Source organism: Protopterus annectens, chromosome 11.part0 (assembly GCF_019279795.1).
Source record: "Protopterus annectens isolate FY-2018-M chromosome 11.part0, PAN1.0, whole genome shotgun sequence".
NCBI classification, from domain to species: Eukaryota; Metazoa; Chordata; order Ceratodontiformes; family Protopteridae; genus Protopterus; species Protopterus annectens.
The window spans coordinates 153279325-153294787 of NC_056745.1; the positions used below are offsets into that span (position 1 = coordinate 153279325).

The 15463-nt window shown below is 38.5% G+C and overlaps 1 protein-coding gene across 2 annotated transcripts in view; it reads right to left on the minus strand.

The window, feature by feature from the left end:
* Window positions 1-12124, minus strand: part of LOC122815225 (potassium voltage-gated channel subfamily A member 1-like) — a 533178-nt gene extending 521054 nt beyond the window's left edge. For both annotated transcript variants that reach the window (XM_044087551.1, XM_044087552.1), the window contains exon 1: window positions 8534-12124. In XM_044087551.1, coding sequence (XP_043943486.1) covers window positions 10077-11831 — 1755 coding nt within the window. In that variant the 5' untranslated portion in view covers window positions 11832-12124 and the 3' untranslated portion in view covers window positions 8534-10076. The remainder of the gene's footprint in view (window positions 1-8533) is intronic.
* Window positions 12125-15463: the final 3339 nt, after the last annotated feature.

The following is a 15463-nucleotide window of genomic DNA, read 5'->3' on the forward strand; positions in this document are numbered from 1 at the left end:
CACTGACACTGCATTTGCAGAGCTCGCTATCTGCTTCCTGGATCGCTCTACCTGCCTCATTTGCATGAGATTCACCTGATTATCAGGCGATTTGCATGCCACGGAAGTTTCCATGTTGGCGCGCTCATGCACGCCACTCAGTAGCGCTTACTGAATCTAAAAATTTTGCAGCCATGTTAGCAGCATGGCACGATATCTACACAGAAAAACTGTACAGACTTTACTAAATTCCCCCCATAAATTATTCAAGACATACAGCTCATGTTTTAGTACACAGTTTGTGGATCATATTTTATCAAATATCAGAAATGCATGAATGCTGGCTTTATAAATAATGTTATTGACAACTCAAGTAATTAGTGAAAAAAAAATAAAAAAATAAATAAAAAATATACAGAGATTTTTTTGTAGGATCCTTCATAACTTATATAACTTATCTCAGCAAGACATCACTCCAAGTAAATTAGAAACATTTTTTTCACAAACTGATGCACAATAATATATAAAGACAAACCAATGTGCATTGAGGTCAAGCCTTGCGTTCTTCTTATGTATTCAGTTATACAAACCCTGGAACATATGCATCCGTCTCAGTAATTAGTAGACTCTTCTCTCAGTATAACCATTATTACCACTTACAAAATAAAAAGGCCCACTTAAGGACTAACCAAGAAACCAGTTATATTTCCCTGAAATTAACACCTGATTTCCTTATGGACTTACTGACCTTGTATTTGTGAAAATATAGGAAAAATAGCTATGTGCTGATAACACACAAATCAACTTTAAAAACAAATGCAGAGATTTTAGCCTGCCAAAACTGGCCTTTGCCTTCACTACTTTACAGTTTCAGGGGTACAATGTTTGTGGACAAGAACCTCAAAAAATGCAAATGAAATATTAGAAGACTATATCCCAATGCAACTGGTTTATAAATAGCATGACCAAACCTTAAGTCTAACTGGCATTTAAACCAACCTAAACTAACTTATTCCATCGTACCTAAAGGCTGTCTGGTCCATAAGATGCCTTCTGTTTGATGGGAACATTTATTATTCAAAATTTATACAGCATTTGTATAATTCCATTACATGTGTGAAAGATTAATCCTATGTTCATCATCTGTCATAAGACTTAACTCTTTCTGCATTTCAATAAGATTGTAAAATCTCCTCTATTCAGTCAGTAACACGAGTACAACCTGAACTAGGTAAACCAGTCAGGGTTAAAGCAATAATTTCACTACAGGTGTTTTCCTTGTAAATTATCTCTGAATACATTCAAGGTTGATCATACAACTCAGTGAGTGATTACACAATGAAGAATATTATTCTGTTTGATATCTAACAAATGATTTATAAAGTAATGGTATCTTAGGTCAGCTGAATTCGATGTACATAGTAAAGGTTTCATTAGGCAGTGGCATTTCCTTGTAATGTCTTAAACATTAGCACTACAGCTTAGTTTGTGATCCACAATCTCACTTACATCTTTGTAATAATCAGCTTTGGGCAACGACAGGTTATTAATTGAATACAGCATTTTTATTGTTGATTGATTGGTTATAGATTTGATTTAGTGACTCATCCTGCTCTTGAGTTGTACATTCAGCTGTACCACATTAGTAGCAACATAGAGTACAATCAAACTGCTTGTTCACAGTCTTACAGATAAATGACATTATAAATACTCAACAGAACAGCAGTACTCTGTAAAAACAGCAAGACTGTGTCCTGTAACCGTGAAACAAGTAAAAAAAAAATGTAGACACAAGTGTCATTTAAAATAACGAATTTCATAACACCAATATAATGCTATTGCTACTGACTTTGGTTAATGCATAACTCAGTTAGTCTTCTTACAGTCACCACTGGTACCCTTGGTAAGTACAACCCTTCCTGTTTAAAAAAAGCAGTAGCCTTTCATGTTGCAGTCTGCACATTTTGACTTGAAAATATGTATTAAATAAATCATAAGCTATAGAGCCATGCATTTTCAGGGATAGTTGATTAACGTAGTCTGCTATGCTTGTGATGCAGATAAAGATGGCAAGATAGTTGTGTTCAATACATGATCATGATTTTATACAGGACCCTTTGTAAACCTCCATGTCTAGTCACGCATACCTTTTGTTATTTTTTATTCAAAGTTTTATCCTAAGGAATGGATTACTGCACCCGTTACTGGACTCTTCATTATCCATTACTTTTGGCAGTGTACTTCTAATATACATACTGCATCCAAAACGGGTGGAGCCTGGATTTTCATAACTGTATGGTAACTTGCAGAATGTAATCCCACTATCAGCTCCAGGCAATGCAAGAATCTGAGCAGCATAACTTTTCAATATTGGAAAAAAAAAGTGTTTCTGACAATCTAAAAAAATGTTCAAACTCTATATGACAAATATGCCATAGCATTTTTAAAATATTAAACCTTTTCACACCTTGCTGTACAAAATGAATGAAATATTTCAAAAAAATGAACACTGTGGCATCATACCTCTCAACCTCTTAGTGCAAGAAATCTGGACAAAGCCCAACAAAATGGTGAGACAAAGGCCCCAAAAATAGGGACATATTTTAAACATTGCTCTTATAAACTTAGAAAGTCGCTAGAGTAACAGGATATGTTTTAACATACATTTTTTAAGGACTACATAAACTGAAATGTATGTCATTGTTTAGCGACTTCAGTCTTCAGATCATGAGGAACAGGCTACAAATAGGAGCCAAAAATCTGGGCATTCTGCAAAAATCTGTACAGTTGAGAGGTATGTGTGGTATACACAACATTTGTCAGGCTGGGTTCTATGGCTATTCATTGAAAAATAAAGCCGAATGGCATATACTGGTGAACATGGCATTCATCGAGCAGTTCCGACTAAAATTGCATTATGGTAGAGATAAGGAAATTTACTCTTTCTTCATTGTAGTGCAATCTTGGAGTTGGTATATATAATTAGCAGAGGGTTTTGGTGGGTGCAACTCCATGCATGACGAGGTTTCAATGAATGACATTTATGATATAATGCCATTTGATGCTTTTATCATTCAATGAATTACCATAGGCTAATCAGGCTATGCCCTTGCTCAAAAGAGTATGCATGTGGCACGCCACATCATTTGCAAGATGAGAAGTTGTCATGCCCAGGAGTATAAAATACTATTCTGAGATCACTACATTTGATGAAGTGTTCCTTTCTCAAGATGTAATGATATCAGAGTTAATTTGCTATGACACTCAGTGTACATGCTAGAATGGGGTTAGACTGGTTGAGATGAGCTCTGTCTTCACAAAATGCAGTGGGGTGCATTGGATTTTGAATATGGTGCTCACCAATAGAACTGTATTTAATTCATTATTTTACAACCTTCTATAATAGGCTCTGTACTTCATATTGTTTTTGTTTTTTTTATAAATGAGATTCTACAAAGCTTTCTCAAAAGAACATACCTTTGGAGTGTTAACTGATTGCAAACCAATGAAGATGTTAGTCAAAAACACTTTAAAATCATCTTATTAAATTGTCTTATTTGCTACAACTGAATCAAGCCCATTCTGAGATAAAGGGTTTGATATCTCATGTCATATGGGTGACAAAAGCTAACATTTAAAGAGATGTATATCATCATATCCAAAATAATTCAGCTCTGGGGACTTTATAAGCTAATGATTAGCCATCTTCATTCATACATTGTAGTACCCAATGTATGCATATCAGGGTGTTGCAGCCTATCCTAACAAGCAGAGACTGTAAGAAAGGAGCCAGTTTGAATTGGAATTTCAGTCCACTGGAAAAAAAAAACATACATCAAAGCAGAATTTTGCTTACTGGTTACTTAATAATGATTGATCCACTTAATGTCCGTGCTTTTAAGACGTGGGAAGAAATGAGAGTCCTTAGAAAGACCCAAAGCGACAGAGGGAGGAAATGCAACCTTTACACAAAAAGCACCCAAGACTGGAATCAAACCACAGTACCAAGCACTTTAAAGAAACAGTACCAAGCACTTTAAAGAAGCAATGCTAGAAGTAAGCCAGATAACTAAGCACTGTGAGGTGGCAATGCTAACTGACGTAGCACTAGGCCACTCTGACACTTTAGTTTATGACTATGGAGGCCATCGTAACTGGATGCATTTCTTTTTCAACTATCAATATTATCTTACATTAGCCTTATGAAGTCAGAGGCCTTACAAAGATCTCAAATTTTGTTCAGTATTTGAAACAACAATGTATAGCAAATGACTAAATCTCCAGAAAAAAGATAACAAAACGATGAAGAAAATAACTTATAACATTCCAGACAAGCAAATATTTCCAAAGCTGCAATAAAAGATGTCTTTGAAACTTGATTACATGCTTTTATTTGTTCAGACAGAGTTGTTTAATTTTCTAGATGCCTGAGACTCGTGGGTCATTAGTTGTTCTAATGTTGTGTTTTAGTTTGATTCCACTGTTGTATTCCTCCTCCATGATGAGGGACTCTTAGAGAAAGAATAAACATATACTTAATATAGTTATATGTTTTAATTGTTCTCATTCTCTGAGTTTCAGCAACCATGCAGTGAAAATATCAAAGTAAAAGAGACTAGGAAAGTAACACTGATTACATGCTGGCTGCTTCTTTTGCATAAAACTGTTACTTCTCAGTGCTGTTGAACTAATCCTTTATATGCTCTAGGAAACAGTTTCATGCTTATAGATATGAGGTGTAGTGTTTTGAGGGTATGAGGGTAATGAGACAGAGTGGAACCTCATGAAACTAATGCAGTCTCCTAACTGTTAGATGAAAATGTACATGCCCATACAGCTGCCTTAAATATCTAAAGTATCTGCTGAAGCTCTGTTCCTCCCGATCATCACACTCATTTTTTTCTACTCCTTTTAATAATGAACCATACATCAGTCCTAACTTAGGAGATGTTTGAAGGCTCAGTCCTAAAACTCTGTAAGTTGGAAAAGACAAATAACCTAAGGTCCCACTGTTTTGCCTGACAGTGACAGACATTTATTTTAAAAAGAGGAGTGCCCAAAGGTCAGTGATGTATGTGTTAGTGGTGATCAATAAAAGCCAGAAGAGAGAAGTGCAGATATCTGTAGTACATCAAAAAATGCCAGATAGCAGTGATGTATATGTCTGTACTACATCAATAAAGTCTAGAGGGGAATGATATATGTTTTGTAGTAGATCAACAAATGCCAGCGGGGAGTAATGTATGTATCTGTAGTAGATCAATAAATGCAAGAGGGAAGTGATGTATGTATCTGTAGTCAATTTATAAATGGGGGGTGATGTATGCATCTGTAGTAGATCTATAAATGATAGAGGGGAGTGAAGTATGTATCTGTAGTAGATCTATAAATGTCAGCGGGAAATGATGTATGCATCTCTAGTACATCTGAAAATGTCATAGTGGAGTGAAGCATGCATCTATAGTAGATTCATAAACACCAGGGAGGAGTATATATATATATATATATATATATCTATATATATATATATATATATATATATATATATATACATCAGTAGTAGATCAATAAATACCAAAGAGGAGTGAAATATGTATCTGTAGTAGATATACAAATGCCAGGGGGGTGATGTGTATTGTGTGCATCTGTAGTAGATCTATAAATGCCAGAGGGGAGTGATTTATGTATCTGTAGTAGATCAATAAATACCAGACGGGAGTGCAATATGCATCTGTAGTAGATCTATAAATGCCAGGGGGGGGGTGATGTATGCATAGCCGGCCTTAGGCATAAGCCAACTAGGTGGCTGCCTAAGGTGCCGCTGTAGCAGGGGCACTTTTTCAGTGTTTATTCGGTGTATGTAGACCAGGATGGGGGCCCCAGGTGGTGTGATGGGGAGCGCTGTGGAGCCCTTTTGCCTAAAGCGCCAGTTGACCTAAGGCCGATCCTGGATGTATGTATTTGATCTATAAATACCAGTGGGGAGTGATATATTTATCTGTAGCAGATCAATACATGCCAGCGAGGAGTATTGTGTGCATCTGTAGTAGATCTATAAATGCCAGAGGGGAGTGATTTATGTATCTGTAGTAGATCAATAAATACCAGAGGGGAGTGCAATATGTATCTGTAGTAGATCTATAAATGCCAGGGGAGGTGATGTATGTATCTGTAGTAGATCTATATATGCCAGAGGCAAGTGATGTATGCATTTGTAGCAGATCAATAAATGCCAGAATGGAAAGATATATGCATCTGTGGTAAATCAATAATTACAAGAGGGGAGTGATATATTTATCTGTAGTAGATATATAAATGCCAGGGACGAGTGTTGTATGTGTCTGTAGTGGATCAATAAATGACAGAGGGGAGTGAAATATGCATCTGTAATAAATCTATAAATTGCAAAGGAGAGTGATGTGTACATCTGTAGTAGATCAATAAATGTCAGAAGGGAGTGATATATTTATCTGTAGTAGATCAATAAATGCCAGCAGGGAGTAATGTATGCATCTGTAGTAGATTAAAAAATACCAGGGGGGAGTGATGTATATATCTGTAGCAGATCTGTAAATGCCAAATGAGTGAAATGCAGATATCCATAGTATATCTATAAATGCAATTGGGAGTAATGTATGCATCTGTAGTAGCTCAACAAATACAAGAGGAGAGTGCTATATGTATCTGTAGTACATCTATAAATGTCAGAGTGGAGTGACATATGTATCCATAGTAGATCAATAAATGTTAGCAGGCAGAAATGATATACATCTGCAGTTGATTAATAAATTTCAGAAGGCGGTGATGTTTCATATGTAGTAGATCAATAAATGTCAGAGGGGAGTGAAATATGTATTTGTATAGATCTATAAATGCCAGAAGCAGTGATGTATGCATCTGTAGTAGATCAATAAATGCCAGAGGGCAGTGATGTATGCATCTGTAGTAGATCTATTAATGTCAGAGTGGAGTAATTTATGCGTCTATAGTGGATCTATAAATGCCAGGGTGGAGTGATACATATTTATCTGTAGTAGATCTATAAATGCCAGAGGCAAGTGATGTATTAATTTGCAGTAGATCTATAAATGCCAGGGGTGAGTGATATATGTATCAATATTAGAGCTATAAATGCCAAAGAGGAGTGATGTATGCATCTATAACAGATCAATAAATGCCAGCTGGGAGTGATGTATGTGCTTGTAGTAGATCAAAAATGCCAGAGGGGGGTTATATTTTTATCTGTAGTAGATCAATAAATGCCAGAAGGGAGTGATATATATGTCTGTGGTTGAACAATAAGTGTCAGAGGGGAGTGATATGTATGTATACATATATATATATATATATATATATATATCTACAGTAGATCTATAAATGCCAAACGACAAAAGTGCAGGTATCTGTAGTAGATCTTTAAGTGTAAGAAGGTAGCAACATATGTATCTGTACTAGATCTATTAATGCAAGGGGGAGGGATATATGTATCTGATGTGGATCTCTAAATGCCAGAGTGAAGCAATGTGTGTATCTGTGATAGATCTATAAATGGCAGAGGGGAGCAATGTATGCATCTGTACTAGATATATTATTGCAAAGTTGAGAGATATATGTATCAGTAGTAAATCCATAAATGCCAAAGGGGAGTGATATATTTATCTGTAGTGTAGCAGATATATAAATACCAGCAGAGAGAGATGATTGTATCTGTAGTAGATCTCTAACTGCCAGAGGGGCATGATATATGTATCTGTAGTACATCCGTAATTGCCAGGGGACAATGGCATATGTATGTATCTGTAGGAGAGCCTTAAATATCAGGAGGTAACTGTGCCTTGCATCATATTGCACTGGCAGGCTTATAGCTTTCTTTTTGCAAATTCTTTATTTGGTTACAATTGGTTATGTAAGAGTTGTTTTAAACTTCAAGCTAGCCAAATAATTTAGTTTGAGTGGTACAAAATACGGAAATAAAATCATGTACTGTTTTACAAAACATGCAGTAGAAGCGGTGCCATCAGGATGATGTGAACTTGTTGGATGGCTTTAGAGTTAAGAAGAAATACGAGTAGGATGTTGAATTTTATTATCTAAGCCACAGCCACAACAGCATGATGACATCAGAATATTTACATGTGTGCAAGTGTGTGTGTGTAAGATAGACAGGCAGATGTACATGTGTGCATGTGTGTGTAAGATAGACAGACAGATGTACATGTGTGCATGTGTGTGTAAGACAGACAGGCAGATGTACATGTGCATATGTGTGTGTGTAAGATAGGCAAATGTACATGTGTGCATGTGTGTGTGTAAGATAGGCGGCAGGTAGACAAGGTAGATAAGTGACTAGACATACAACCAGATGGAAGGATCGATAATTAAATTATTAGATTTGCACACACTGCCTGCACACAGTATGTTAATTGTGGATTGGGACTATTACAGTTCTTGGTAAAGCCCTTGCAAAATCAAAACAAGTAATCTTTAGCAAACAAAGCACACTTGATAGTAATGTTTTAATGCTACATTTCAAAACACTTTTATCATCACTAACCTTCCATTTCTCCATCATACTCTCAGTTCTTCTGTTTTTATATTTTTCATATTTTGCATTTTTCCTGGAGCCATCATTTCATATTTTTAAGAAATGGAAGCCTACCACATGACAAACCCTGGCAGGCAGATTTCCAAAAGAGGTAGGCCCTGGAGCAATTTTGTGTATTACCACGAAATGTTTGTTTTCAAAGCAAAGACTTCCCCAGTAGAGAGTGCACAATCTGTGTCTTAGAATGGGTGTATTTACTGCATTATAACTCCCAAAGTGCCACGGCAAGACATTTTACATGGAATTTCAGCACAAGCACAGGTCAGCCATGAATTGTCTATTTACATCCAGTATGCATTTATTTAGAATGCTGGTATTCACCATTGGGTGGTACAGGGCTGTGCTCCTTGACACTGAAAGAAGTAGCAAGGACAATTGCTTGAAACACTGGCATGCAGGACCTGTTACATTTTGTTTCTCTTCTGTAGCTCTACCCATTGGAAACATTAAGATTTCGAGTGTGGATTAAAATAATCCTTGAGACAACTGTTGCCAGCAAAGCCACACACACTGTAGGCGCTAAAGCACATATCTGGTACGGCATCTTTTCTAGCTAGTTAGTAGCACACCATGTTCAATGATTTAAACTCAGTCTCCTACGCAAAGTGAACGAAAAGTACAAATTGTGTACAGTTTGTGGTGTGTGCATCCGTAGATTTCCTGACATAACCCAGAAGTTGTAAGCTATGCTGCAAAACCATTACCAAACTCGAAATGCATGTATTCAGAACCACCATGCGCATAACATTGAATAATCATCCTTTTACTGTTGGTACATTAAGGGTCACTTTAGGTATCATTTTTGAGCAGTTCTGCGGCCATTTTTCTTCTCTGGGTAGGTGCTGTATGCACACCAGTCAGAAACACTAGATCAAGGTGTGGTGCGCCAAAATATTTCAAAAGCTTATGACCATTTTATATACACACACACACACTGTTACCATATAGTAGCATTTGGTCGGATGAACAAAAATGTGTAAGACTTTCTAAAAATATAAACGTTTGCATGTATCTTAAATATATTTCACATTATTATACAAAACTCAAGTCTCCCGCATGAAAAATAGTTATATTTTATCTAGGAAATCGTCAAAACTCGTATGTATATAATACAACACGCCTCTGTGGTTATTATTAAAGGAATACTCATTCCTCCTGCAGCTTCACAGCACAGGCTTTGCAGAACACCGAATGCAGTTTCTTAGTATGTATGTATGTCTCACTGTGCCCTTGAAAACATTAATAAAATACTATTTAAATCGTATAAAACAAGGGTCACGCCACGACAACAAAAGCAAAATGACAGTCCGATGCTTTGCATCAAATTGCTATTATATAATGTGTACAGCAGCAGAGATGTTCCCCAAGAGACAGTTAAGTGCTTGTTGTGTTCTTGCGTATAAAACACACATCTATGCACGCCAGAGCGGTGTAATTGCAGAATTTAAGTCAACTACCTAAGTCTAAACGCAATCCACAGGTGCTGGAGTAGCTACAGGTCTGTTTCTCTATTTGTGTCTAAGCACAGCACATAAAAGGGCTTTCTCAAGTCCATGGTACTACTGTTAGCCCTCAGGTTCGCCTTCTCCACTGTTCTGGTGCCATTATTAACCCGCTGACTATTTTCTGTTATATGTCCAGCAGATTTGCTAAGTGAAGGACTGCTACAACTCTTCTTGAGCTCACTGTTTGGGGTCACTTGACCACTGCTGGGCTCATCTTTCAGAGAGATTTGTTCTTCCTGGTCTGTCTCCCGGTGGTAAAAGTAATTAAAGTTGGACACTATAACTGGGACTGGAAGAGCAATTGTCAGTACCCCAGCGATCGCACACAAGGAGCCAACAATCTTGCCCCCTACCGTAATGGGTTTCATATCCCCGTAGCCCACTGTAGTCATGGTTACCACAGCCCACCAGAACGCATCAGGAATACTTGAGAAATGGGAGTCAGGGTCGTCAGCTTCTGCAAAGTACACAGCGCTAGAGAAAAGGATCACCCCAATGAAAAGAAAGAAGATAAGTAGCCCCAGCTCCCGCATGCTGGCTTTGAGAGTCTGCCCCAAGATTTGGAGACCTTTGGAATGACGAGATAGCTTGAAAATGCGAAAGACCCTCACCAGTCTGATGACCCTAAGAATTGCCAGTGACATCGCTTGCTGCCCATTGTTGGTGTGTTGCTCTGCTAATTCTGTTCCCAGGGTAATAAAATAGGGGAAAATGGCAACAATGTCGATGATGTTCATTATATTCTTTGAGAAGTCTGCTTTGCTCGGGCAAGCAAAAAAACGCACTCCCAACTCAAAGGTAAACCAAATGACACACGTAGTCTCAATAATAAAAAAGGGATCTGACATGTAATGAGACACTGAGGAGGTGGTTACGTTCACTAAGCCACCAAGTGCAAGAGGCAGCTCCCTCTCATCCCGAAATTCGGGCAACGTCTCCAGGCAAAATGTGATTATGGAAATAAGGATAACAAGCACTGAAACAATGGCTATACCCCGCGCTGGACTGGAACTTTCAGGGTACTCAAAAATTAACCACACCTGTCGCTGAAAGTCATTCTGAGGCAGAGGTTTCTCTTCTTCCTTAATAAAACCTTCATCTTCCCTGAATCTCTCCATAGCCTCTTCTCCCAACTCATAGAACCGGATCTCATCAGCAAACACGTCAATAGATACATTAACAGGTCTCCGTATTTTGCCCCCAGACTGGTAGAAATATAGGATGCCATCAAAGCTGGGTCTGTTACGGTCAAAAAAATATTCATTGCGCAGAGGGTCAAAATAGCGCATTCTTTTGTCCGGGTCGCCGAGCAGGGTATCTGGAAACTGAGCGAGGGTAGTGAGCTGTGTCTCGAACCTTAAACCAGCGATGTTTATAACCACCTTCTCATTGCTCTCTCCCTGCAGTAACGTAGCCATTTCTAGGTGTGCGCTGTCCTCAGACTGGTGGTGCTGATGATGATGGTCCATCCTTATGCTCGGATCCAGGTCGTCGTGGTCCATGCTACTACTACTGCTAGCTTGATGGTGGTTAATAGGGCTAACTGTGTGGAGAGTGGGGTCTTCAACACACCAGCTTTTGTCCATGTGGTCACCAGTCAGTGGGGGTGAATTCGCTTGGGGTAACAGCAATAATGTGGTTGGTCCTCCTGGACAATCGCATCCTGCACCTCCAGTTGAGCTTTCTATGCGACCTGCACCGGTGAGGGTCGAGCCTGGCACCGTCCCCAAAGATATTTCCATGCCAGGATCATGAGTTTCTAACAATTAAAGGGGAAACAATAATCAGCGTGCACTGTGTTTGTGCCCCTCTTCACTAAAATCGGAGAGCATCAGCCCCTGAAGCAACTTCTGCATTTCAAGCAAGCCTCTTCCTTCACTGACAGGCAAAGCAGAATCACCAGTGATGGGAGGAGAAGTGTTTTCTCACACGAAAGGAATCACAGAATTAGAAGGCATGAGGGGAGGGGGACACGGATGAGCAGCCAGCCAGCTCGTGCTTTCTCTGATCAGAATCTGCCTTCAAGTGACGTCAGAGAGCAAGTCTCCCACCCTTTCCAACCCCATAACCTAGCCATGGTTACCGGCAGGGCTCTGCCCCTTTCACTGCTTCGTGCCCAATGCGCTTACCTGCAGCAACATGTTCTCTTTAGTCTTTCCAGACAAGTGCTAGCTAATAGGCGTGTGTCTGATAGACTTCAAAGCACTGTGTCCGTTTTTCCATTTGCCCTAGATTTTGTATATGCCTCAGAGATTTTGCAGCATAAGCTATGGGAACTTGTTGAAAATTAAAGCTTCGTAAGCCTCACGCCTTTCTTGGAAGTGACCTCTATGCTGTCCCTGTCATCTCTTTGGTGTACTAGTAATCTAATAAATAAATAAATGCTATACAAAGTCTGGCAAAAATATGTAAGTACTATTTTGACAGTCTGCCCAATAATAGGTATACCACCGTAGAAGAAGGTCTGTGTTGGGGGGGGGGGGGGGGGGCAACGTATAAGGTAGCCACAGTTATTCACATTTGTTGGATTTCTGCCTGACAGTTGTTGAAATGTTGCGCTGATCACTGACTCCAAACCTCTGTCACATTCTGATAACGAAAGTATAAAGTTGCTCGTAGCATTTGCTTATGTATGTTTGCACACATTATACACGTTTTCGAGCAGCAAGCGTTTTATTGGCCATATTTTTCTTTGTTTATCTGCGCGAAGTGGATGCAATTGAAAATGGTAAACTTTGCATAGTCCTAATGTTCGGCATGTTCAAGTTTACATGATCCAAGAATACAATGCACAGAGTGTAGAAAATGTGGTATTACCTGTTACGTTTGCTTGACGTGATACAACGTCTCTTGAATAATTGTGAACTTGCATATACTTTCAATAAATCATCAATGCAATACTATTATTTAAAAAAAGAAAGTCCTGATATTTAAATACGGTTTCCTCTGACAGCTGAGAGCAGCGTTTTCCTAAAGAATCACGCCAAACTGTAATACCTCATTTACCTTAAGATTATTCTCATTATTATTAGTAAGCCAATCAGAAGCAAGGGGCGGGTTGCTATTGGCTCCGCCCACTGGGATGTTAGACTTCCCTGTTATTATTTATGTAAAAAGAAAATCGTCTAAACACACACTCATCGGAAGAACTCATCCCAGACATACGACACCCCCAGATTGCGCTTCACTGAAATAAATCAACTTGTCCTAGAATGATCTCAAAAGACAATTTCTGATGGTTCTGAAGTCGAGTGATGGTTTGCATACAACGGTAATGGCAAAGAATAGCTCCCGTTAGGTATTTGTGTTGGTGACTTCAGATCGCAGAACATATTAACATTTATCCGGAGATTTTCTCTCTTAAAAATAATAAAAGTTGTGAATAATCACATAATAGCTAAGCCTGTTCTCCCGTTTCACTTCCTTTCTGTGCTTAGTTCTCTGGAGTAATAAAATGCTGGGTGCAGATGACCGAACAGACAGATAAATGCATACATAAAAGTAGACTGTCTACATAACCAGGTAGTGATAGAAAACACGAGTTCTGCATCCCTCATGGAGTTGACTATGTACTGGATAGCCGGACGCACAACGTGCTGGGTCTTCTAATTAAGCAATGGCACCAGTGGTACCTACTGATATTATAAGCTCTGTTTAGGGCTTGCTTCTTGGCAGGCTCTGTCATGTTTGATCACAGCATCTTAGCTGTTATAGAGGTACTGACTCTGATGACGAAAAAGATTTGCTTTCCTTATTTTACTCATTTCTCCACCTGCTGGATAAACTACAATCCAGATAAGTAAAAGGTTTATTTTCCCGCCACTCGTAAGAACTATGTTATGAATCACTAGTCCTTCCACTGATGTTTGCCTGTTTTGCCCTTTTCTCTTTGTGAAGAGTCGTCTAATGCTCAGACACCTCTGTGAAAAAGTGTACTTCTTCGTATATCCGTTTTTACAAGATCACTTACATAGAAGAGGTGCTCAGGCAGTTACATAGACTGGCATCATTTCTTCATGTTTGCATACTAATTAAAACAAATTTGCTACCACATCAAAAAAATTACCAGATTGTTTTAAGGGAAAGGGCACATCCACACATTCAAAGACGTTCTTAAAATTGCATACATGCTGTAAATGCTTGCATTTGCTACTGAGACAAATTAGTTTCATTTTACAGAATATTCCATGGTATGTTTCCCACCTACATTAAAGGACTTCATACAGCCTGGGATAATCAGATTAGTTAAGCACATTATTTTACATAATTTGTGAACGTTTTGACTTGTGCTATTTGCAAGCTGTTTTTGTCATGTCTCCACCCTTTGAGATTAAACACCTGGAAATCTGAGGGTCTAATTCTGTCAGACCACTGCATTCTAACCTAAAAGCAGATTTTGTTATTCACTGCATGTAGTTTCTCAAATGAGTAGCAAGAGACCATAGCCACCAAAGTATCATGCAGGTATATCTTAGAGGCAAGTTTGGCAGAAAAACAAACAGATGGATAAGCAAAGATGTGAAAGGGATAGATGAAATGGTGTGCATGTGTGTGTGTGGCGGGGCGGCTAAGAGCTCCAGGATGTATACAACAAATGGAACACGCTACCAGGTGTCATTACCATGCTCTCCTCCCCAGACGTATTTAAAGCCTCAATTAAACAACATCTGGAACTAAAATGGATATGCCACGGTGACAAGCCTGACTAAAATGGCTATGCCACTGTGACAAGCCTGACTAAAATGGCTATGCCACTGTGACAAGCCTGACTAAATCAGCATAATGTATGCAATTACTTATCTAATTTGATATTGTTTATCTACTACTACCTCAATATGGAAATTTGTAACACTGACTGTGTGGATGTACTTCTACCTGTTTTCCCTTTTTAACTACACCTATAACTAAAATCATAATACTATATATAATCAATGTTTTCTTTTTTTTTCTCAACTGCTTTTTCGTTCTTGTATTATGTCTGGAGCTTATCTCCCCGGGCCTCCGCTGAAAATGGACTTTGATTCCAGTCGGACTTACCCGGTCAACAAATGTAAAATAAAAAAATAAAAAATAAAAATTGTATTGCAAAATCCTTCATTGGGGTGATACGCAAGGTAGAAATGGCTCATGCTTAAAATAGTTTGCCTATGAGGCTGAAGCCAACATTGGCATTGATAAATGCCACTATCTGTGGGCAAGTTTTGGATTACTCACAGAGTTTAGTGACATATTATTGTGAGACTCATTTAGAATATTGTTATTTTTGCAGATTAAATAATCCCATTGTAAATAGGAACACACTATCTAGCTGGGCATTTCATATCAGCAAAACATTTGCATATTGTATATTGTAGGTATGCGCGTGTCCTTGGGC